The 25,735-nt window shown below is 45.6% G+C and overlaps 5 protein-coding genes across 5 annotated transcripts, besides 1 other annotated feature; 1 reads left to right on the plus strand and 4 right to left on the minus strand.

Annotated features, from left to right (window-relative positions):
* Positions 1–565: 565 nt before the first annotated feature.
* UA08_08949 (Small nuclear ribonucleoprotein Sm D3) lies at positions 566–1,129 on the minus strand (the record flags this gene model as incomplete). Its single annotated transcript, XM_020263846.1, has 4 exons — positions 566–668; positions 744–873; positions 941–1,001; positions 1,073–1,129. The coding sequence occupies 4 exons, from the start codon at positions 1,127–1,129 to the stop codon at positions 566–568; spliced, it is 351 nt and encodes a 116-aa protein (XP_020116018.1).
* A 364-nt stretch (positions 1,130–1,493) lies between these two features.
* UA08_08950 (hypothetical protein) lies at positions 1,494–2,345 on the plus strand (the record flags this gene model as incomplete). Its single annotated transcript, XM_020263847.1, has 1 exon — positions 1,494–2,345. The coding sequence occupies one exon, from the start codon at positions 1,494–1,496 to the stop codon at positions 2,343–2,345; it is 852 nt and encodes a 283-aa protein (XP_020116017.1).
* A 686-nt stretch (positions 2,346–3,031) lies between these two features.
* On the minus strand, positions 3,032–4,807 carry UA08_08951 (hypothetical protein; the record flags this gene model as incomplete). The annotated part of the gene is made up of 1 exon (XM_020263848.1): positions 3,032–4,807. The coding sequence occupies one exon, from the start codon at positions 4,805–4,807 to the stop codon at positions 3,032–3,034; it is 1,776 nt and encodes a 591-aa protein (XP_020116016.1).
* Positions 4,808–8,782: 3,975 nt separating this feature from the next.
* Positions 8,783–12,554, minus strand: UA08_08952 (hypothetical protein; the record flags this gene model as incomplete). The annotated part of the gene is made up of 6 exons (XM_020263849.1): positions 8,783–9,410; positions 9,475–9,614; positions 9,682–10,988; positions 11,025–11,167; positions 11,239–11,669; positions 11,742–12,554. The coding sequence occupies 6 exons, from the start codon at positions 12,552–12,554 to the stop codon at positions 8,783–8,785; spliced, it is 3,462 nt and encodes a 1,153-aa protein (XP_020116015.1).
* Positions 12,555–14,139: 1,585 nt separating this feature from the next.
* Positions 14,140–18,806, minus strand: UA08_08953 (hypothetical protein; the record flags this gene model as incomplete). Its single annotated transcript, XM_020263850.1, has 10 exons — positions 14,140–14,322; positions 14,369–15,745; positions 15,795–17,152; positions 17,207–17,377; positions 17,444–17,675; positions 17,737–17,990; positions 18,051–18,354; positions 18,402–18,484; positions 18,550–18,558; positions 18,647–18,806. The coding sequence occupies 10 exons, from the start codon at positions 18,804–18,806 to the stop codon at positions 14,140–14,142; spliced, it is 4,131 nt and encodes a 1,376-aa protein (XP_020116022.1).
* A 1,143-nt stretch (positions 18,807–19,949) lies between these two features.
* Positions 19,950–20,008: a repeat region (Identified by RepeatMasker using a combination of RepBase library and repeat library created with RepeatScout).
* Between the last annotated feature and the right edge of the window lie 5,727 nt (positions 20,009–25,735).

The following is a 25,735-nucleotide window of genomic DNA, read 5'->3' on the forward strand; positions in this document are numbered from 1 at the left end:
ATTCCAGATTGATCAGAAAAAAAAAAAAAGATATTCGTACTATTGAGTATAGAGAGTTGAATGGTGAATATATGAATTCAGATTAGATAAAACTCAAGCGGGGCAGCGGAACTCACCGCCGCGGAGATCAAATAGTAAATAGTAAATATACATAAATCTCAGTTACGCCTCAATTTATTAACCCATCATAACATCGAGTATTTGATTATTTAGTTCTAGCGCCTGACACACAACTCCATCCATTGCCCTTGTAATTCATTTTTTGAATCGATTCCTCCGTCGTCACATGTATTTGGACAGAATTTAGACTTTTCTTGTCTCGAGCGTGGAAAGTAGAACAGGGAAAAAAAAGAAAAAGAAAAAAAAGAAAAAAAAAGAAAAAAGAAACAAACTGGCCGTCTCGCATTGTTCGGCATATACGAAACTGCACTGCCAGACCCAAATAGATGTCATAGCCCGGATCTCTAGTTGGAGAAAATAGAAGTAGAACGAAGAGTATGGCGGAGACGAAATGGTCGCGTCTCATGGCGAAAGAGAAGGTAATCGAGCATCAATAGTCTATCGTCTATCCCCGTCGCTGTCCACGAGCCCTGTTAACAGTCGCTTTACCACGAGCCAGACCAACACCTCTGCCGCGCTGGCCGCGAGAACGGAACATGGGGGCATTCCTATATACATATATACAAGTCAGCCTAGCAGCCTTCTAACGCAAAACACATCAGTTTCGTTTTTGTCTTTCGCACCTAAGCATATCCGGAACAATGAAAAATCGCACATGGCTGCCGCGAATATAGACCTGGTCGAGATGCGAGACTCGGCCGTCGCGCGCGGTGACTGTGATGTCCTTGAGTTGAACGTTCATATTATCTTCGGCTGTTGCGAGCGTTAGTATTGAGAAAATTTGGCACATGCTTTTGTGAATAGGCTGATAGGAACGAACCTTCGAGCAATTTCCCTCGATAGACTTGTCCAGAGGTGATCTCTAACGTCACGACATGGCCCTGGTTGGAGTCAGATTAGCGCTTGAATTCTGGCAAAGTATGGCCTGGATAAATGGAATATGAGAATATACCTGCGCTTCGTTTAACAGCTTGATCGGAATACCGATCGTGCTTGTTAGTTTGCCCATGGTCGTTGATTGTGGTTTTGTCGCGGGTTGTTGCTCGAATCTTCACCAAGGAGGACGGGTGCCTGACTGAGAAGGATAATTTGTCCCTTGCTATCCGAAAAAAAAAAAAAAAAAAAAAAAAAAAAAAAAAAAAAACAAAGAAAAAAACAAGGGTACGTGGCTGAGTACTGAATAGAATACCAGTCAAAGGTAGGTTGAATGAAACTTGTGAAAAAGTCGAGCTCGGCGGGATGTCCAGCCAGCTAACTTAGCTCCGCCAGCGTCCAATCGGAGATTCTGCGGCGAGCTTCCGCCTGTCCTCAATCTACTTACCCTTTTTTATACCAACGCCAATTTTCTCTCGACCAGAAGCAAAAAAAGAAAAATGGCCCCCCTAAATACGAACCTACAAGCCTTCAATCTGAGCGTGTCAACCCTGCTCAAAAACCCATCCCATTTCCTGCCCAACTTCACAATCTCGACGTTCCTCGACTTCCCCGAACAGATTGGGAGTCATCTACTTCCGTCTTCTGCATCGCCAATATCAACAACAACAAAACCAAAAAATGCAGACAACGAAAAACCCAAAAGGACACCAAAAATCTCCGCCCTCGTCCTTGACAAAGACAACACCCTCTGCGCCCCCAACACAATCGCAATACCAGGCGCATACATGCGCAAGCTAGAGCAGCTGCGAACATCGCCTACGTCGCCCTTCAATCTGCACACGAATCCGCATGGGGTCCTGATCGTGTCGAATACTGCGGGCAGTCGGCCCGGCTCGAAGCGGTACGAAAACGAGGCTAGCGACTTGGAGGATCGCCTGCAGCATTTGAGGATTCCTGTGTTTCGGGTTGTGGCGCCAGCGCCAGCACCAGCACCAGCAGCAGGGGCAGGAGCAGAGGCACAGGCGGGAATGGGGACAGGCGCTAGAAGGAAACCATTCTGTGGACCGGATGTTCTTGCGTGGTTTCGCGAACGAGGTGTGGTGCAGAGTGCAGATGAAATTGTCGTGGTTGGTGATCGGTTGGGTACGGATACGCTGATGGCAGCGCAAATGGGGGCGTGGAGTGTGTGGTGCAAGGACGGGGTGAGGCATGGTACTGCTGACGATGGGCGGCAGATTGACGTGGATTATAGAGGGTTTCTGGCCAAGGTTGAGACGCTGCTGGAGAAGTATTTGCGTGAGAATAAAAAGGTGAGGCCTCGCGTGCCTCCGGGGTGGGAGTGTGTATAGTATAATAATCATGGCCTCGATAGATATGATAGATACCCGACTGTATTATGTTTTATTGTATTATAATTTCAAGACAGATGAAGGATTTTTTTCTTGATTCCACTCAACTACACCAACATGCTAAATAATAGCTATTCCGACACATGTTTTGACAGTGTACGCTAGCCAATGCATAAGACAAGAAAGAAACAAACATACACAATTGCATGTTGATATCAAACTCGAAGCCGTTTTCATCCAAGAGACAGAAAAGAAAGAAAAAAAAAATAATAATAAAATATATCAAGAAGAGAAGAGAAAAGATTCGTCAGAAAACAAAAAAAGATATGAAGAATAGATATAAAATGGTAAAAAAAGAAGAGTGAAACAGACGAGCAGTCTGCCAGAAATGAAGTAAAATCATGGACGCACAATCCATACTACAGAACCGGCCGTAGGGATGAATATAAGAATCCACGTAGCACAGGTGATACAATCAAGACCGGACATCTGACCAGCATGCAGATTGATGAAGAAATCAAAACTGAAAAGGATATCATGAGAGAGAAAAGAAAAAAAAAAAGGTCAACCCAAGACATATACAATAAACCACCCAACGCCATGCCGACCAAAAACGCCATAATTCCGTTGTTTGATTGGATCGTGACAACGTGCACGATCTTGAATAGACACCGACTTAGTGCATTTCAAGAGGAACTCGTCTGGATCAAGTCATATGATGGCAGTTCCCCAGTCATGGGTGACTGAGTTTCGGCCATGCCAGGCATGGTGAACTCAAAGCTTGTGCCATCGATCGGAAATTGGTTGATGTGATGCTTTGAATACATCTCACTCAACCCAACTCCATCGTCAGAAAGGCCATGCTGCTGATCAGCACCAAAGTTGTACATATCATTTGAACCAGCAGCATTGTGCATAGTTGCGAGCGGAGGCGAGTGGTTGGCAATCAGAGGATCTACATGACTGAAAGTCGGCATCGATGCGGGCGGTTGGCTCAGCATCTTTGACTGGTCCATTGGGGACGGCGATACGTAAGGAAGACTGAATTGGTTTCCGGGATTTCCAACCATGGCGATTGATTCCGATGGGGTAGCAGTCGAGTAGTAAGACGGACTGGCACCAGGAAACTCGGACATGGTAGTCGCAGACATTGGGTAAGATCGAGGATCTACGCCAAACGTCGACGTGGTATCAATTCGAAGGTCGTTCCCTAGCCCCTGCAATGCATTCGGATGGTGAGGAATAGGCGCGTACATGTTGGGGTTCGGTGTCATCGACACAGGAGCTTGAATCTGGAAGGGAGAAATTGGTGTTTGCAAATATGATAAATCCACCGCCGCTGGCACTGATCGACTACGCTGGCGTTTGTGGCCACGAGGCATAGGGTTGACACTAAGATGCGATTCTGGGAATATGCCCATTTGCGCCAACGTGAATTGATTCGGCTGAGACGCGGGACGATGGATATCCTGGGGAGGAGTAACCGGCGCAGATACGGAGTAGTTGAAGCTCAAGCGGTTTTGGAAACTTTCCAGAGAGACCAGTTTTGCCAGCTGCACGCTGAGAACCTTGGGATGGCCGCCTAGATGGTGGACCATGACACGGCTCGCTTGCTGATCTTCGGTGAAATCACCGCACTGGTAAAAGCCGCCGGAATTTGAGCTGTCCATCCAGAAAATGGGAGGGCGGTTTAATTCAATTATCAGACCCCCAGGTCGCACAGGAAGGCCGTTTGCGTTGAGTGTTGGGTCCCCATTATCCAAGGTCACGTTTTTGATATACGAGAATGGATACTCGATTTTGTAGCCAGCCTGATCATTGTTGATGTAGTAAGTCATGCTGGCCTTGTCCGGGGAGTAGAAAATAACCAGATCCATGGCATTCTGTCCAAAACGTCGCCATGTGCCAATGCTAAGGGTACGGCAAGTAAAATGATGAATGACAACTTTTCCTGAAGTTGCATCTCCGCCATACCCATACCCGTGACCCAATGCACCTAACCCGTTAGATCGTCCAAACAATTCCCTAGCACCGGGTTTGTGAGAGTCGAATTGCATGGCCAAGTATTGTCGCATTGAGTCTGGGATAGAGTCGCAATCTTCGCCAGTCTCGATACTCTTCTTGGCAATCATCTTGATTTTTGCACGCCGATTCTGAAACCAAATTTGCACTGATCTCTCAGTCATGTTGATCTCTTGGGCGATTCGTTCGCGGACGGCAGCCGTCGGTGTTGGGTTCTTGTTGAACTCCAATTCCAGAGTAACCAATTGATCCTGGGTCGCCCGTTGTCGCTTTTGGTTCTTCTGCTGCTGAGTTAGCGTGCTCTTTCGGGGCAAACGGCGAGGTGCGGAGCTCGGCGGCGCAGAAGCCGGGGGGCTTGCGGTAGAAGGAGATGGCGTAGAGTTCGTGGGCGTAGCCGTAGTTGAAGCCGTAGAGGCAATTGGGTTGTCTATCGAAGACATTTTTTTAAAGTAGTTCAGTGAAGTTTTTTTTTTTTTTTTTTTCCCCCTCTTCTTGCCGGAAACTTCTTTTTGACGAATATAATTTCTCTCAAAGATCACGGTCCAAACTGGCGAATTTCGACCACAGGGAGTTTAGGAGGGGGTAAGCACGTGAAGTGTTTTATTCCAGCGCGGTAAGATCGCAATTCGATGGCAGCGCGGCCGTTGTGTCAAGAATGAATAATTTCAAGGGGAGCGCTCCAGCGCTGCGTGGAGAATATGGTAAAATAAATTTTTTTTTTTGGTTTCGAGTGAAATCGGATTGTGATGAAAGGGGCAGCGTGATTGATGTGAGCTGATCCAGGCAGCTGAACGAAGAAGCACGACGACGACTACTAGTAGACTAGTAATGGCAGCGTGGAGGTGTTGGTGCAGGAGTGTCAACTCAAGACAACAAGAATAATTATAAAAAGGATGATGCCAGATCGGCGCGTTGAGTCTCTCGAGACTGAAATTGATATAGTAGTTAAGAGAAGGAAGGGTAATAAAAGCAGTCAATGCCAGTTAGGCTGTCAGCGGTAGGGACCGTGTCGGCGGAAAGAACGAAAGGAAGTCGAAGAAGTCGAGCAAAGGAAGGAAAGGAAAGATGGCCGCGGTGAAGGAGTGAACGCGCGGTCCCAGGACGCAACGAAGGACAAGAAGGAAAAAGAACACGAACAGGAGAAAGAAAGAGAGAGAGAGAGAGCGAGGAGGAGGAGGAGGAGGAGGAGGAGGAGGAAGACAGAAGCAGAAAAGGGTGGAAGGAAGGAAGAACCCGTGCCGGCCCAGCAGGGGAAGGCGCGACTCCTGGCTGGGCAGCCGCGGCGCTGGCACTGGCCCGCCGGCAGGTGCAGATGCAAGCAGGCGCAGACTGGCACAGCGTCCGCCAGGGAGGAGCCCTCCGGCGACAGCCAATCACATCTCGGCAAAAGCCAGGAGTCTCGTGGAGGACGCCCCACTTGGCGCCAGCAGACTTGCGCAGTATAATCAGTGGAGTAAGTAAGTATATGAGAGCAGTGGATAATATCAGTGTGTGCATGCAATTGCTTTGTATGTGTAGATATATATACAGAGAGATCTATACGCGTATGGTATCAATGGTCAATTGCTGTATGTGGATATGTGTGTATATCAGACCATATTCTCGAGTATCGGCCGGCCAGGCACGTGATCCAACGCCAACAAATAGTAAATACCGAGGTGGGGAACGCCACCAGCAATTCTTAGCACAGTTGCATCGCCAAAACACGGGGAGTATGCCTTGTAGTTATTAATTGCCTGGCAGTCGTAGTGAAGTAGTCAAATAGAGAGATATACCAAGAGCGGCCGCAAGCCCCTGGACATCGCTCCGGGCCGGTTTAGGCTATGAGGATGGATATATATATAAGTACCTTGGACCGCGTGGTTCTATAGATAAATCTCTTCTTTTTCGGTTCTCATTTTCCGTCATTTGCTTAAACACTGTAAAAGTGTAACTAAACAGATAGTTACTCGGTGTCAAACCAACACGTGAGTGCACGGATCAAACCCCGATCTGGCAGCCGCTATGCCACCCAATCAAAAGCCGCCGTTTCCCGTTTGGTTCCTCGGGACGGCGCACACAAAAGGAGCACGACTAGAACAATCTCATTGCAATTAACGAAGAGCAGATCTCCGCAAATTCCTGCCCTGAACCAAAACCTGAAACCGGCCTAGGCTTTAGTCTAGAACGAACGATGCCTATTTTTTTTTTCCTTTCTCCCTCTGACTTGCTGGCTTTACGTACAGGGCAACCCAAGAAAATCCTCAGTCCGGTCGCTCCCGGCTCGTTCTGGTAGTGCTTACTTTAGCTTGGTTTGGCGATGGGCACCGCATTTCTGAACCGACGGTCAATAAGATATGACCTATGGTGAACAAACCCCCACGTCTAAAAATTTACCTCGACGAGGCTCGAGCAGACGCTTTTCCATCACGGCGAGAAACATCATACGATTCACTTATCTTGCCATTCCTGCGGCTTCCTCCGGATTATCCGCCTACTCACCACCACACCACATCATACAGTACGTCCTACCTTCTGAAACTGAAAGACCCTTGGCGAATTCACATGTTGGAAATTCGCCTGCGTATCGCATATATTCCGTCTTTGGTTGATTGCTACATAGTACTACATTCATTCAAGTATGACATGAATATGTTGTACTAGCTCGCCTTTTTGTCTAGCTACAAAAGTTATCAACCTCACAGGGACTATCCTGGTGTTCTACCCCTCTTGTGTGCGAAGAACTATTTCAGCCTTATCGAATCCTGATTTGGCTCAAATTGATTGAGACTTGTGCCGCATTGCTTTGCCCCGTTTTCAGCAAGGGCTTGCTCATGCTACCTATACCGTATATAGGTTAGTTGGGTGCCCAACCACACCGGTACACCCTTCCTTGCTTTTTGGTGTTGTTTTCGAGACTTAACAAGGTGCGTAGGCGCCGGATCATATCATACGTAGCTTGTTCTATTGTGCAACTTGCATGTAAAAATGAGCACGAGCACCTCAATCGTGGAATTTGCAGAGACTATGACTGCCACCTCTGACGAATAGACGAGTTCATTCTTCATTATCCGGTACATTGCACCGAGCAGGCAATAGTTTCGCTGTTATCTCAGCTTCAAGCACGTACTAACGCAGACTACCGTAGTCTGCTGTAGTGCCGACTTCCAAGTGCACAACAGAAGAAAAATGTGGAACACGAAGATGAACAGTCCCTGGATGCAGGGGGTGTTTCGTATTCGTGTCAGGGGCTGTTGCTCGCCGATGCATTGTCGAAGTACGGAGGAGTAACTAGTTAACTAGCACGGAGCGCTAACCAAGCCGGTTCTATGCGATGGCAGGCTGGACTAACTTGTTATTGATAACAGATGCCACTTTACGACGCTTCCCCAACAGCTGCGGTTTCACGTGAAAGGACCACTCACTCTTTCATGAAATAGAGCTCGAATTTGAGAATTTGAGCGTGATTCTTCCTACTAGGTTGAATAGAAGGAGATCCCAGCCTCAGATGATAACACACACGCACATCCTATACAAGAGCTTTCGTCGTATTCGACCTAGTTAATTGATGTATAAATAGTGTGTTAAACGCTATATGCGTTATATTGATGCTGACTTGGTGAAGCCTTGAAGCGGAAAGAGAGGCGGGATATTTACGACACGAGAATGAAAGGGCTACTGTTCAAATTACATCTGTCTGTCTTGAGTCCCCTTCCTCTTTCTCTTTGTTAGAAGATCTGGTTATAGCTTTCACCGGACGCCTTGCCTGTTCTTCGCAGATTGTCTATGCTCTTCCGTACGGCTAGAACAGAAACGTAACTTCAAACTATAACTAAGTCGGATATCTCACCACGATGTTGATATTTAGTCGTGCCCTTGTTCCGTAAGGGCGTCTTGCATACCAGCCTCTGTTCGAAATGAGTTCACTTCACTTGATCAAGTTGATCACATACAACATTTGTCCTCGTCGGCAGATACCTCTGAAACAGAAAAATATACCCTCTTCCCTACGGGTTTTACCAACACAGACCTCGGAGAAGCAGCTGATGGGAAGAAATTGTCGAATAGCTGGGCAGAAACAGTCACCATTATAGTTTTGTGCTAATCAGCTACCTACACAAAATCTGAATTGAACCCCCAAAGTTCCTTCCTTGACTCTGGCTCCTCGTTTCTTCCTTACCGGTAGTCAGTATACCTGTTTAGGATCATTAGGAGTTTAAGGCTGGTAAGTGACTTGTTCCTCTGCTGGGTGGCGGCTCACTCGGACTGATGGATTGTGAACGTTTCTGGCACCACTACCTAACCGCCCCATCCAGCATCATGCCCCCCTTCTTACTTGGGGCTCGTAAGAGAATAATGCGGTATGTTCCGCGATGGAAACAGCAACAAGTTTCCATAGAGGCCCTTTGATCGCAACGGAATTGAGAGTCCTCATCTCAGACAAGCCCATCAGCGCTTGACTTAGACTTCCTGGGAAGGTCTCGTATCATGGCTTTGAAAGACTTGGCAATCACCTTGAAAGCCTTCACGATAGGTCGTACAAACAGGGTAAACCCATCAACAGTGAAATTAAAGACAACTGCAAAGTACTCATCCGGAAGAAATCGCAAGAGCACACCCACTGGCAGGGTAACCACCGCACACAACAAGCAGACAGCCCACTGAACGGCATTCAGCGGCACAACGCCAATAGCCACGCCACCGACAAAGATAATCAAGATTTGACCACCGACGATGACGCAGTTGATGCCAATAAACCAATAGTTCTTGGCTATGCCCTCAAATATATTGAGATGATTGTCTAGGCGACGACAGTTCAATTCGTTGAATATTTGCATCCAGACAAATGTGTTGAAGATGATCGTGTCTAGTTGTAGCTGGCTTTGCTCTTCGCCGAGAATATTTTGGAGAATGTCGTGTCCGGCAAAATAGAGAGTCAAGGTGACTACAAGTTTGTAGATGGATTGTCCGATGATCATTTTCCACATGTTAATCGTAAACAAAGGTGCGCTCTTGGGTACGGGTTTCCTCTGGAGTATATTCTCGCTGGGTCCATCGGTGGCCCTATAATCGAAATGGTGCATTAGAAGCTTTCTTGTCCTCGACAGCATGTGAGCGAATTGCTTACAAAGCCAATGCAGCAAAAGTATCCATGATAAGATTCACCCATAGCAGTTGTACAGCAGTCAAAACGCTTTCATTTGAGCCATTATGGATAGCTGACACAGCCGTAAGTATGACAGCAGTAATATTTACCGTGATTTGAAACTATCAACATCAGCTTTTTGTTTTCTGGCCTTACAATACTAAGCCTATCGCGAGGTTGAAAAAGTACCTGCAAAAACTTCGACACAGCATCATTGACAGCCCGACCCCATGCAAGGGCCGTGATGATAGACTTGAAGTTATCGTCTAACAGAATGATAGCACTAGCTTCCTTAGCTACTTCGGTACCAGCAATCCCCATAGAGAAGCCGACGTCAGCAGTCTTCAAAGCCGGCCCATCATTAGTACCATCGCCTGTCACAGCTACAGTCTCACCGAGACCCTTCAGATGCTCCACAAGCACACGCTTGTCATCCGGGGAAGAGCGCGCAAGAACCTGGAGCCGAGGAGCTACTTCGTCTAGTTCCGTGTGAGAAAGCTGGCGGAACTTGGGTCCCTCCAGGACAACGCCATCCGTTAGGATACCGCAAGCTGTTGCAATTGCGGTTGCGGTTTTGAGATTATCGCCGCTGACCATTTTGACTTGCACGCCGGCACTGTTGCACTTTTTGATGGCATCGGGTACCTCGGGTCGTAATGGGTCTTGGATTCCCACAACACCGATCCAGGTCATGTCTCTCAGAAGACTTTCAAAGTCTGGTTCGGAGGAGTCGTCTTTCATGGCCTGGTGGCTCACCGGAGGCGGCCAGCAGCAAAAGTCTTTGTAGACCATACCAATTGTGCGAAGTGATCGCTCCGCATAAACATTGATACATTCATGAATACATTGACGCTGATCATCAGTCATAGAATTCGTAGTAATCGATGTCTCGGCTACCTTCCTTACCGTCGTCGTGGCACACTTGAGCAACACCTCAGCGGCGCCCTTGACAAGAAATCGATAGCCGGCAGATGATGGTTCATGGTATACGACTCCCATGCATTTCCTCGAAGATTCAAAGGGGAAAATTTGCACGATTTCGGCATTGGCCCGCTCTTCTCTTGTGTCCATGCCCAGGTGGTCTTTGGCAAGCTGCAACATTGCGACTTCGGTTTTGCTGCCGACGAATTCTCTCTTGCCATTTTTCTCTTCTTCGAAGGCTGTCGAGTTTAGAGCAATGCTTTTGATAATCAGACCTTTGGACGCTTTAGACAACCCCTTAATCCCCCCCAATACATCGTCTGGCGATGTGCATTTCTCCGGATCAAGAGTGTTTTCAGCGGACCCGATATTGAAGGACCAGGAAGCTGCAACGACAGTCATTTTATTCTGAGTCAAGGTCCCTGTCTTATCACTGCAAATGACAGTAGCATTCCCCATGGTTTCACAAGCTCGGAGAACGCGTACAAGGTTATTCTCCTTGACCATTCGCGTAGTAGCGAAGGCCAAAGCAAGGGTTACCGCAAGAGGAAGGCCCTCTGAATGTCCTTGATTAGCTATTGTGTTTCCAGAAGTCACGGATGAATACTTACCTGGAATGGCAACAACAATGACCGTCACGGCAACAATAAGGATATCCATAAATTCCTGGCCCTTTTCAGCAGGACTCGCCGGGTTATCAGGCAACTGAGTAAGGAAACGAATAAAGAGAACGAGAAAAAGGATAGTAGCGGCGCTATTAACTCGTGAGCATAATGACTCAAAAACAGATCTTTCTTTTTCTTCATGTTTTCATGCAATGCTCACCTCATGCCCAGCCACCCAATCCAGTCTGCTAGTCTTCCTAGCTTGACTTGCAAAGGAGTCGGCTCATCTGCCATCTGCATCGATGCCATGATCCGTCCATGAGAAGAGAAAGTGCCAACACTGGTGACCAAGTAAGTTCCGACACCTTCAAGGACCCTACTTCCAGAGATGATAAAGGGGTCTAATTTTCGTGTGGCCGTGCCATCTTTGATCATCCGCAAAACCTCTTGCCCGGGCATCTTTTTCATTTGATCTGACTCGCCCGTTGCAGAGGATTCGTCGCATTTGATGCCGTGTCCAGAGATCAATATACCATCTGCGGCGGGAGAGTCGCCCGGTTCAATGTGCATTATGTCGCCAACCAGGACATCAGTAGTGTGTATCAGGTGTTCTCTTCCTGACCTGACGACTATGACTTGTCTATCATCTTTCTAAAGTTTTTTTTTCTATCAGCATCCCGAAAAAAGGAAATCAAAAAGAATATATGGGTACATTTCACATACCCGTCTATTCAATTTTGCAAACTGTTTTTCCTTTTGCAAGTCGTTTGCGGCCGTGACAACGGTGACAATAAGGATCGCAACACAGATCGCAACACCTTCTATCCAGCTAACTTTTGGGCCTCCACTGAGTGCCTCATAGACGCCGAGAGCCAGTGACACTACGGCAGCTATAGTCAGTAAAATGATGATTTTGTCTTTATAAGCGACCCAAAAGAGCTTAAAGAAACCGATGGTTCTCTGATCAGGCAGCTTGTTCTTCCCAAACACCCGTATTCGATCACAATACGGCACGTCCGCTCGAGATGCTGGAGCATCACGATTTGACATGTCATCAAAAGACTGATGCGAGACACCCTCAACTGTGACACGACCTTGGAGACTGGTCTCATCCAGTGAAAGTCCAATATTCAAATCCGATCGAAGACCATGGACCAGCCCTTCGGGACCACCCAGCGCCGCGAATGCTGCCAAAGATTTTGGATTTATCATCTTGTTCAGTTGTCCCGGTGAAAAAGCGAATTTGTTGTTTTTGACAACAAAGTCATTAGCGTATCGAGCATCTGGGCTTAGAGCTTCTGAAAGTGGGACATCATCGTACGCTTCACTCTCCTTTTCAACTTCTGTAGTTGCGGTCGACGGTACATGTAGCCCTGGTAATGTAGATGCAAAGGATGCAGATCTGTCGCGTGCATTGTCAACGAACGAATTGCTAGGTGGTCGCAAGAGCCCATTATTGCTAGGTGGTTCTTGCATATTGAAACGAACTTCGCTGTTGGGATCCGCCTCAAGAACGTGTTGGTTTCTTGATGACATTGCGTTGAATGAGAATTTTTTTAGGTCTGAAAGTTGTTCTTGGGACGGATAGAGTGTTGATATACCATACCATGGCTCATATTCTGAGCAAGGGATGAAACTGATTGCTTTACAGAGCAGGTTGACGTCCAAGGACCGATTTCTACACAGCCCTGTCGCTGTTCTTGGCTCATGGAAACATGAACTAGATCTGGCATACATTTGTTGAAGAACCCATGGCACAGTTACCTTGAATGTGGTAAGCTAAGAACCGAAGCGAGATAGTACCATAAAATAGGAGCCATGTCAGTCAGTTTACGTGCACCGTTGAACAAAACCTGCCAGAAGGCTACGTATCTGACAAGGCTAAACAGTGGTCAGTCGGCTGAATAGACAGATTAATGGCGAGAAGAGTCTAATACCTGTGCCAGATCACATTACTCATGGGATACCTACCATCAGAGCGACGAGGCTCAGCCACCTACATATATGCATCATTTACTTCGGAAACAGTCATCCATCCGTTGACAAGCAACAATTTTCCTCCTGTACGGAGTATTTCACCAGCAGGAACCGACATAATCCAGTCACATAAAGACATCAGACTACAGCCACAAGCAAATCAAGTCGAAGACTTGCCTAAAAGACAAGTCTCACATGTCGTCACACTATGCCTATAGGATCCCTTGCTTGGCTCCCAGGAAAAGTATAGCATGTTACGCTGTTGCTGCGCCTCTATTCCAAGACTGGATGATGTATGAAAATTTGCCACGATATAAGTCTGCCCCATGGTGGAGCTTTCCTCATTTTGCCTCGAACCGTCAACTCCACATGAACCATCTCTTCAGCTTGATGAATCATTACGTGTAGCTGCAGGTCAAAACATACTGCGACAGCACCGGAGTAGAGCTCTCTGCTCTTACAAGTTCGTCGGGTTCGATTTTGACCTTCACGAAGCTGGTAAATGCGGTCTCGATTCTTGCGGCTTTGATCGGATATACGTAATTTAATGTACAGTGTGGTTCACTGCCTGATGCACACATTTGAATCAAAAACCACTAATTATAATTTGCTAGATCTTTCAGTACAAAGAAAATTAATATATTATGAAAATATTCTATAATTTTATACAATTTTTCTCTTCTATGTATTTATTTACAATTGTTATAAGATCCTCTTTTTTTTTCCCCTGCTTAGATATTACTTGAAAGATACTATGAGATGCACACATGCCAAACGACTGTACTTAGAGCTACAAGCATACTGATTGATACTAGTGGTAGTTAGGCCTTCTCCTGCTGATAGGTTGATTGTACTGTATTGATTCGCTGGGAGAATTCAAGGCTTGGTAGTAGTTTGAGCATTCCGCTCTCTACTAGAAATTGTCACACGAAGGTGGATCGGAATCAAAATTTATATCATGGATCCTGTGAATCGCACTTCGTCTATTTGTTGAATATTCTTTTTAATGAGTGAACAATCCATGAAATTTGCACTTATGATGGCATGAATGTGTCTATATTCTACCCGCTCCGATATCTAGCGGATATGTAGTGGTCATGGCCATACACGAAACATGCAAAATGTCAACGTCTTGATGAAGAGACTACGCATTATCGACTATCCTCGCCCACGAGTGCTCTACCTTTCCATACATAATATCCTCTAGCCAAGTTTTGATCAGCTCGGTGTACTTGGCTGGCTGACCGTGTGCAAGAGGCAGGAAAATGTCCTTTGTACCTCGAAAATAGATTCTGGACACGGGGCATATGAAGTGCTGCAATTCAACCTATTAGTTAAAGACTAGATAAGAATGAGGATAGATGGTGGCTTACTGCTGTCCCTGTTGTGAAAGCCTCCAAAAGTCTGCCTTCCTCCGAAGCAGTGACAATCTCATGCATAGTGAATGTCCTCTCCAGAACGTCGAGTCTGCTCTGCCCGTCATGACCGTCAATGGCTAGCTCCTCGGTCGCTAAGTCTAATACGTTCTGTCGAGTGACTCCAGGAAGAATAATTCCGTCTTCCAGTGGCGCTGTAACCAGCTCTATTCGGTTGCTGTGTGCTGACTGCCAGATAACGAAGAAATTGTTGGCTCCCGCTTCGGTGACCTGACAGTCATCACCAAACAGCCATAATGTCTGTGAATATCCGGCTTCAGTAGCTTCTTTATGGGTTGGGATAGTAGGTGCGTAATTGCCGCCAACTTTCGCATCTCCAGTGCCTCCCGGCCACGCACGACAGCGATTAATAGGGCTAGTTATGAGACTCATAGCACTTGAATGATCGAACGGTGGGGAGCGGACAAAAACAACACAGAGCAACGCTTCCGAGGGCCTTCGAAAACCTATCGACGCATCTGTAGCCACAAAGACGGGACGGATATACAAAAACGAGCCGGGAGAATCCCTGGGTAGCCCTTTGGGCCCGTCCACCCGCAAAAGAGCCTCGATCAACCTCTGTAGCTCGTCCACATCGATGTCATCGGGAAGACCAACCCGGCGAGCGCTGCTGAGTAGGCGTTTGAAGTTCAACATTGGCCGGATTAGTCGTAGTTGTCCGTCGTAGCCACGGTATGCTTTCATCCCTTCGAAACACTGTATGCCGTAATTGAGTCCGGGAGCAGTGGGACTGAGAGCAATTGAGGTAGACCGCGTGATTTTCGGTTCTTGCCATCCGGCGCTTGCGGTCCAGACGCATGTTAGCATATGGTCCGTCAGCTCGCGGTATTGATCTTGATGGCTGGTATTGGAATAGACGGGCTGTGTGTTCTCTTCTCCGTTTGAGTGTATCACGAGACGGGCAGAGGAGAGCGGCGATTTTATACTAGGCGAATCCAGCTTCGAGAGCACTAAAGATCCGTTACCATGTCTGTTTGTCAAATGCGGTTCTTCCTCTTCGACTGGTGGAGCATTCCCATGAAGAAGAGGACCAAATCTGCGCAACATGCGGCTGATATCGTCGGGATGCACACAGCACTCTAAAATGGCAAGCTTATCAGACTCTTTCTGCGTTCTATTTAGAGCTTCAGTCAAATCGCCATATGTCTGAACTTTCATCGAGAACATTGCCGGTCTCAGTAGTTCTTCCTTCTCTTCCTCTGACATATACGGATTGAGTGATGACAGTGTATGAAAAGTACTGCTCATTCCAGTTACAAGACTGGCGTAGTGCCAGTTCGCGATATAATTGTACGGGCCGTCATGTATGGCAGTCTTAGAATTCGTCAGTGCAAAATTTCCAAGACGTAAGTCTAATTCTTACCTCAACTTGATATCCCAAATTGTTTAATATAATGATTATGGCGTTTGACCGCATTCTGATCATCGTGCTCACCTCTTGTACGGTCATCTGAAAGGCGCCATCCCCGATCATTAATATTGAACGTCCCTTCTTTTCCCGAGCAATCTGGGAGCCCAGAGATGCCGGCAAGCCCCAGCCGATTGAGGCATAAAGGACTTGCATATGAACGTCTACTCCGTCTGGTATGCTCATGGACGCTACGTGAAACCAGCTGTCTCCCGTATCGGCAAGGACGATATCGTCTTTGTTGAGAATCCGCTCAAGGCCTTTCACGATCTGGTTGACGGTGAGTGATGAATCCAGACTGGGAGTGGCAAAACCATTTGTAGTTACGCCCCTGGCCAACTGGAAATGCTTGAGTGATGCATTGTTTTGTGTAATAGGTGAATGGAGAACCTCCTCAATCACCTCTTGAAGCGCCACCTCCTCTATGGATGTACCATCTGGCATCCGAACGTGATCTCCCTCAAGATTCAGAATTCTGCTTTGTTCTTTCTCAAGATCGATTGATGAACCGACCGTGTGCATATCAGACCAGTGTCCACCGATCACAACCCACAGGTCTGACTCCATGACTGTGGTCACTACCTCCGGATCAGAGGCTTTTGACCAGAATACCCCGCATACCTGCGGGTGCGAGTTCCGGATATGCGATTTACCATCTGGAAGGAAGAATACGGCGCAGCCAAGCTTGCTAGCGAACGAGGATACGGTGTCTTTGGTAAGATATAGGCGAGTGAATCCACCAATGAGTATGACTGGATTCTTCGCAGCTGTCCATGCTTTTCTAATCAGCTCAGCTGCCGCCGCTAATCTGTCCTTAGATGAGATTCGTGCTGGAATCGTAAATTCTGCTGGTGGGAGGCATGTCATCTGCACAGTGTCCCTGGGTACCTCGATATAGACCGGGAGAGAGTTCTTGATACACTGCTGCAAGACTGCGTCTAACTGAATGCCGATATCAGGTGCTGGCTGTAGCCGGACACTCGCACATGTCACCTCCTTGAAAATCCTATGAGACTGCCCTTTGTCTACCTCGCCTGTCGTATGATGCATTATTCTGTTTGAATCGTAGTCCGCAGACTTGGGACAACCGTTGATGACTACCACTTTAAGTCGCTCTGCATATGCCCCTGCAATGGCGTTGAGGACCGACAGACTTCCAACCATATGTGTGATAATGACCACGGCGAATCCAGACGGAGAAGCCCGCGCGTAACCGTCGGCTGCATACCCGGCGTTCAGCTCATTGCAGCACCCTATCATCTGAAGGTTCTCATTTTTTAGAAGTTCGTCCAAAAAGTGTAGATTGTAGTCCCCTAGGAAGAATCACACATTCAGCAGAATTCTGGAGAAAGGCTTGGGCAACAGACCTGGAACGGCAAAATAATGCTTGACTCCCAGCGTTTCCATCCTACTTGCCAGATAAGTTCCGATATTCCAGTTTTCTGAAGCCAGGCTTGAGTAGTTGATAGGCAAGCCTTTTCGCAATGAACCGCAGGATTCCTGGGATATATCAAGAACGAGATTACCGACCAATTCTCCTGTATTAAGAAAAGATATGGTCAGAAAGGTAGTTTGCTTTTGAATACCCGCGCAACCTTTCCTACCTTCTTGAATCTTCTTACAGACTAGAGGCAAGTCACGCACATGAATGACTTGATGGGATATTTGTAATTTCTTTTCGTGGACAACTTGAAGTGCCTTTTCCGTATCTGCCACACCAGCCACCCAGGACCCTCTGATCTTCACCCTTCGAGCCATAATGTCAACTATGTCGGCGTTCAAACGTCCGCCCGGAGGTAGTCCGACAGGCACAACAGTGCCAGACGTACGAACAAACTAAAGAAGGAAAAATTAGTCTAGAGCCAATCATCATATCCATGATACCTTTCACGCGTACCCGAATAGCAAATTGAAGGAGGGTATCCGAAATCGAGTCAACGATGACAGCATGTGGGCCACCAAAAGTCAAGGATTTTATCTCAGTGGTAATGTCCGGGCAATCTTCGTAATCAACGAAGGAATATACACCTAGATCGTTGAGGAACATATTCCGGTTTTTGCTGCCGTGAGAAACAGCTAAGACTTGACAGCCGCGTGCTTTGGCGAAGTGGCATGCCAAGATACCAACTGCGCTTCCAACGCCGACGATTGCTAGAGCCAACACATAAGAGAGAGCTAGATAAATGGGAGAGAGAGAGGTAGGGGGCTTACCGACGATATGGCCCGGTATCAGATCACACTCTTGAAGAGCCTTGAAGGCTGTTACGCCAGCGCACATGATCTTGGAGTTTTCGTTAGCAAAAGGATGCAGCGGCCTGTTACATAAAGGATGATTCAAAATCACCGGCGCTGCCAAAGCCATATCCATATCTCGCGGAATGCGTACTGCTTCACTTGCTTTACAGACACGATATTGCTGAAACGAAGCGCTAACGTGAGCACCAGACACGGGACAGATCTTCTGGTGCCCCTGCTCACAAAGGTCGCATGAGTTGTCACGGGGATCATGGAGAAACTGCATATGGTTATTTACGAATGTTTTTGGTACTGCGTGGTATATACCTTTATGCCAACGTGATCATCAATCTTGAAATTAGTAACGAGGTTTCCCACACGCACAACTGTACCTGTGCCTTCGTGGCCACCTTGAGTCCGTGGTCATATTAGATTCATAAATATGAAACACCTCGTCTGAGTTCGATATACGCACCGAGGATCCCTATTTATCCAAGGTCAGCTGGCCATTCTACTCAACTGTAACATGAGTAATATTGAACATGCGGTCAGGGGAAGGGGAAGGGACAAACCTTCCTGGATCTTAGGGTCGCTGTGACAGACACCAGTGTACTGGAGCTTCACCAGCAACTCATTAGGTTTGATATCTGGTATTGGTACTGTCTGATGCTGTAGAGAGCCATCTTTCTGATGGAGCTGCCACCATTGAGAGACGGGGACCATAGAGGGCATTTTTGACAAGGAGTTTGGAATATTTGTGTAGCTTAGATGTTCGAGATTGAGAGTCAAACTTTTATGAGAGCTTTCTCATTTGGTGCCGCTGAACAGGCAATATTTATACTTGTTCGCTACACTTCCATGCCCAGAGCAATCGCATATAGGTGAGATCAGAGAAGTCGCTTTCAAGTACCCCAGCTTATCGATCGCCATGGCTGAATCCAGCCTACGATTGGTGCTAATACAGCTCAAAAGAGGTGTATTAAACCATCAAGTTGTACTTTATAGTGCAGTGATGCAATGCCATGCCATGCCATCCCGTTCGAGTCTAGCAGCACTGATATCATTATTGCTAGTTTGTCGGCGGTTTCTAGATAGCATCAGGAAAGGATCTTGATGTGGCGAACCTCTGCAATTTTCTGCAGTCATGTTTTCCTCCGCATGGGTCATCGCTTACAAGAGTTTTGCCGAGCATTGTAGGATCACATGGTTGGAAGCCCGAAGACCGGAATTCCTCTTTAGACATTCTGCATGCATGTATGCTAATCCCCTACCGTGCATTCTGCAATGTGTGGAACATGACGTGTCCTACATAGTTAGTAATTGCAGCACACCATATTCAGGCTTCGGGGCAAATGGAGATTATATGAACCAGAAGTATAAGCGACATGTTGATTAAGGGGGGAGTGGGTATGAGGCGTGAGCAGTCGCCCTCTTCTTCGTTTAAATTATGGCTCTGAGATACGCGGCCAAAATTACCCTTTTAGAGAATGTGTGAGCCAAACAATTAGGAAGTAAGATACCCAGAGCCCCTTTGTAGCCTTCTAGATAGACTGACTTACCAGAGAGGCTTAGCGCACGTAGAAAGATACATAGAAAGTATCTATACAGATATGAATTATGGGGATACCTGCCTCTTACTATTCGGAATTTCAAGAAAAATAAAATAGAATATCTACCGAGCTAGGTCAGGAATTCAGAAAATTGCACTCACCACAATTTTCAGGATCATGCATAGGTACTTGGGCAGATACTAAATCCGCAGCTACTGGTGCCCAGCCATGCAGCTGATTCCACCCATTGCATGCGTTACCCAGGTATATACTACGAAAGGCAGCCTTGCCAATTCCTGTTTTATATCTTTATAGATATGCATAACCCTTAATGAGGCTTCTGGTAATGTTCATTCTATGTGTGTATTATGCCTTATATTCCGCCATCAGCGTTTAATTCTCTTCTTGTCAAAGCAGACGAGTTGGCCTCGATTTCAGGGATTGCATGTACCAGTATCTATCGTTCATGCATGATCTGACATGACAGGATGTTGTTGACTACTTACAATGTCTGTAGTTACGTATGGATTCATGGGTGTTTTAACAACTTATTATTTTACATGAATAATTTATATTATATATGTATTATACTATCGTCTTTTTGCAGCTATCTTGCTAATGAGTGTAGGGAAACGATCTCGGTTAGGTTGGCACGCACAGATATATATATCTGTACTTCCTTCTAGTACTTTCGACACGAAGAGATATTATCAATGCGCCAATGCAACCTGCAGGGAATATCCAAGGAAATCAGGTTCATGGCTGAAGAAATGTCACTTGGATTGATGCTGATCTGTCCGATGTAAATGCAAGATGTCGTGGAACGTGATTTACATCGTGTTTCTTAATCGCGAAATCAGTCTCTGTTAGCCTGTATATTTCGTCAATGAAGTCAAATAAAATGGAAATCTTTGTACGGTGAAACTATCTAAAAAGCCGGATTTTGTGCTATCAATGACTGGAAATTATACACACTAAGATACCCGCCTGGATGTAAGTGGGCATCAGCCCAGGCGCAATACCCAATTATCTATGCGACTCCCACAGAATAGCACAGAGATTTTTCAGCTATGGGTGTGCAGCAGCATGACTTAGGTGTTATCTTATTATCTCTATAATAAAACTAATCTAACCTATGCAGGCAGGCATTCTATGAGAACTTGTAAAAGGTTGTAATATGCACAGAAAGCACTTCTTGCAGTCATTAAAAGAAATGTTACTTTGATACTCCCGTCCTCGCTCAAATTGCCTATGATATATACACGGCATACAGAAGATGATAGCGGCATAAAGTCTACTGGATCATAGTTGTCTACACCAGCTCCTCCGTTTCCCAGAATAGACCATACGTCATCGGCTTCTGAAGTCGTACGTCAATGCTGCCTTTAAAGAAGCTCGGTAATCAAAAATGTTCTACACGCCAATCTGCATATCGTCGTACACATGAATTCGCCCGTAATCGTAGTTGTCAAGCATAATAAAAAAGCACTTGATGTAATGTGTCTCACTCTAACGCAAAGGAATTGCATAATCATGGTCTACTCATGTGAGTTTTTGTCGCCTCTCACAGAATGCATATTATGTGCATGCAAATCTCAAGTCTGGCATGGATGGCACCTGTCACCGATATTCAACTCCTAATAAGCAAAAATGGCGAATCATCTCGCTAGAAATTTAGTCACGAGGCCTCCAAATCGTCAGTCAAAGGTGACGGGTTACACAGTTGAACCGGAAACGACGAGCGATGCAGAATGACATATGAATTGACGAAGTATCCACTATTGATATCTCCTGTTTCCTTATTTGATACATGCGTGCTCCGCATGTCAGCGAAGGCTTTGGGAAATCTGTTCTATCGTTCTGTCACTCTTGCTATATGTCGAATTATTGATTTACGTCAGGCTTCTTTGCATTGTTTGAAGAGATTATTGGCTGGAAGTGAACATAACGAAACAGCGTTTGCAGCAGGATATGGCACCCTTCGTGAAGAAAAACCGTGGGTACGCATGCGTTTAATCTTCTACTATGAGGATATAATCTACTATCTAACTTCCGCCGCTAGCAAGTGGCAGCATTGCATTTCTGTCAAGAACTTCGCATTGTCCCCTGCCTAATATAGAAAATCCATAATCACAAAGGTGCATTCTTAGTTGACATGTGCTGAAAAAAGGGCACCACCTACTGTATAAAATACTGACAAACCGCGAGTCTACATTGAGGCTATGCGGCATCATAAGTGGGCTGCAAAAATTGTTGCAATCTGTAATCACAATTTGGCATTATCGCACTTTGTGAAGGGAAATAATTACGCATGTGGATTGTTGCATTTATGAGTACGATTGACGCTTCATTGAATCATCTCACATTTGTCTATCAAAATGAATGCTCCCTCGGAAACTCGAGGTGAAGATTTGGAACATGTCTTTTGTTCTCAAAGAGAGCCAAGAGCCTGATTGTGAAGGAAGAGTTCGTTGTCGGTCTCCTAGCCCTAATATCTTGCCGCAGCACGACCTTTCTTCCGAAATCTATGAAAGTCCGTTGAGTATTTTTCTTTCATATGGAACTGACGATTACTCTTTATAATTCTGCTATGCATCCATTCAAAACTACTAAAAGTCTTTTCCTGCCGCAGTTTCGATGTGAAACGTTAAAACAGCGAAATTTACCCAAAGAGGAAATAAATCGATCCTAGCGGCGCTAAGCCTATTCTGAAAACATTTCCTTACCGGGTAATCGATGCGCTGTGAAGGACATGACGACTATGGCATTCTTGTCGAAGACGAGGATACTAATTAAATATTTCGAAAGCTTTTCGCAGGCTACGCATAACTATGCTGTAAACTTAGTGTCGGGTCGAATCTAGCTAGTCGGGCTATTTAAGAAGGGCCTCCCTATCACAGTGAAAAATCCCAGAATAATGATCCGAATGAAATAATTAAATGAGTGAATTCGCTAGTAACGTACTAACAGGACAGTAGTAATCACTATGTAAGTCAACAATAGTTATTGTTGGAGATGCTGCAGTTAGAAATGCACATTGGAGCTTGTTTTATAGGTAGGACATCTCCTCATCTGAGAACCTTACTCATTCCTAGTTTATTTGCCATCTTGCTCATCTTTGTGCATGTCTATTTCTTAGTTCTCAGGTTTATATGTTCGTAATCCTTGTTCCGAAGTTTAGAAACTACTCTTTTGTTTCTATTTGCTTTTATATTACGTGTCATGTAAATTCAGATAGGTATGATAGTATGAGCAAAGGCAAACTAGACATGCAAAGTGGTTACGTACTGCTCATGATTTATATGAAAGCCACTGAAACTGACACATCCAGAGGACCTTATGGACTCTTGATCTGCTTTGCATTTGTCTATCTGCCTAGGTGACTATTATATGATACTCAGATACATTATTGTTGCGATATTACTTGTTCTACCTTCAAATTGCCGAACGTTTCTATAAAAAACTTTTCCAACTATATTGACCTAGGCATTCAAAGTGAAAGGATGAGATATGCATGCATATTAACGTTATACCTCCCTTTTTAGGTCATTGCTTTGATCTATCATTTAGCTATGTCGCGATAATAGTAGGACTTAAATCTTATAGATTGTATTAGTTTCAGCCAAATGTAATAGAAAATAAGACTATGCACACGTAATCAAAAAAGAAGAGAGAGTAAAAAGTCAGTTTCAAACAGGAGGTTCTGGCTTTGTGCATAATCATACTAACAGACTCATCACACACTGGCTAAAGAATATTTGTTTCAAATGCTCTGTTTGAAGCCGCCTTGCCCGGAAGCTGACAGCAGTTCTCTACGAGATATAAGCAAGGCCTTCTTTAGATCATTTTGAAAAGAACAGTATTGAAAGTCATGGAATATGCTGGATGAATATTATTCGCATTAATGAAACGGTAAAGTCTTCTGCAGGTTCATGTACTTGAGAATCAGTCAGACCATTCTTTTAGATGTCCAGGATATGTACATCTCCTGACCATGAAGACAAAGAGGATTCGTCTAGGAGTCTTCTAGGCCGTTGGCTTGTTTAGGTCTCAGTATGACTCCACTGTGAGCGTTTGTATGTCAGCTTGAGATTCATGGCCTATTTTCGTTCCTCTTTGAGTTTTTCTATGCGGCTTTGAAAGTCTTTTCGGATTCCACGTGAAACATGGACTAGGTAAAAATAAAGACGAACTGTTATGTCGTTTTCAAATCTCAGTCACTATAAAGAAAGAAATAAATTGGATTATTGTGGTGAAAGACGACGGTGGAGTGTTGAACGACAGTAAGACAAATTCCGGCAATATCGCTTCTTCTGAGAATCTGAGCTGGAGTTGACAGGTACCATACTATTTACTCCTCAGATTCATTCGAATCATTTGAAGAAAGGCGCGATTCAACAAGACATCGGGAGCATTTTATGCTAGGGCTATATCGACATGGATACCACAACGCCGGTTACCGATGACAGACCGTTCGCCCCCATTACGGAAGTTTTAAGAGATATTGACGAGAAAGTAAAAAAGATCAACGAATGTCAAGACGGAATCGTACGCCTTCGTGCAGAAGAGCTAGACTTTATCGGCTGTAATGAGAATTTTACCACGTCCACTGAAGGACACGCCATTATTCATGAAGGGAACATTAAGTTCGACCTGAGGGTGATAGACTTTCTCAGAGGGCTTCGGGGTCTACACAATTGGAAACATGCGCCTATTGGATTTAAGCTGCTTTATAATTTCACTGCAGGGCAGCTGAAGTCTATCATTGAAGAGGCCCCGGAGGAGATATTGGAAACGTTTAACTTCAGAGGAACGCTGACTAGAGTAGAAGTCTGGAGGCGATGTTCTGAAGACAAGAAAATGTTGCTCGGGTCCTGCGACTTGATTATCAAGGCTTGGTTAGATGGTACAGCTCCCCTATCCTACATTCAGGGGCAATACTGTGACATGTGGCATCAGATGGTCGAAAGGTACAAGACCTTGAAAGGAGGCAATGGTTGGCATAGTTGATAAAAGTTTACTTCGAGTTGCTGGCATAAGGCATTATCCAGAAGGCTGATCGCTAGTGTCACTTCATAGAATACGCGCCTCGAAATTCAAGCTGGGGATCTTACGCTCGGACTGGGACAAATGTCAATGACCCCAATTTTTTTGCACTACAAGTCTAGATGGCGAACAGTATTATAGTTGGGATTGATAACAGTTCAAAGTTCGTTGGATCTGAGATTCCGGGAGTAAGAAAGTAAATTCCTTGTTGAACCCGTGCGGCACAGCAAATATAATGCTAATACCTACTTCAAGATTCCTTCGTCCATTTAAAGGCGGGCTTTGCAGCCTGTTTGTCTACGTCACTTGGTCGAATTGCTTCTAGGTGTTGAACACAGACAAATTCATCCCCAGTCTTTATAAGATTGACATCCCAAGGACCCTCAACCTGGCGCTAGTCCAATTCATCGGTTCCCTTGAACAACGTCCCGCTAAAATATCTATACGGAAATCGGTGGTCGAAGGGAAACGCTTTCTCGATTTGCGCAACCTCATCGTCACTTAGCTCGACTTCCAATCCATCAATACTGCCTTGAATATGTTAAGCTTTCTGTCCGCCCATAATAGGAAATATAAGGAGTCTTCTGTAAGCAGAATGCTAGGCGAAATGCAAGACAGTTCCTTTATTGGATAGTTCTTTAAGAACAGCTGAGACTTACTTGTCCCTCGAGTATGTAGGGATGAAGTTGCGTCGCGTGTTATAATTCTCGCGGTCATCAAAGCCCTAACATGTTTTGAACCGTTTTTGATTCAGTAGCCGTAGGGGCCAAAAGCTATGTCCCAGCCCTGCACATGGAGATTATGTCACGCCCGAAGTCACGCATAGCGGCATTTCACATGCCCTGGTAGACTGGAAATGGTCCCAGACCACCGTCGCGTGCATATCTATTTTGCCGAGATGATCACCCAAGCAGGGCGATCGTTGATTGCGACAAGGTTATTTATACTGTGCATCAGCTCCTCATTCATGGTTGTATAGTTCCACCAATGCACATAGAACAAATCGGTGTAGGTCGTTTGCAACTTCTTCAACGATGCTTCATCAGAGAGCATCAGAGAGATATT

Source organism: Talaromyces atroroseus (genome assembly GCF_001907595.1).
Source record: "Talaromyces atroroseus strain IBT 11181 chromosome Unknown scaffold_16, whole genome shotgun sequence".
In the NCBI taxonomy this organism is placed as follows: Eukaryota; Fungi; Ascomycota; class Eurotiomycetes; order Eurotiales; family Trichocomaceae; genus Talaromyces; species Talaromyces atroroseus.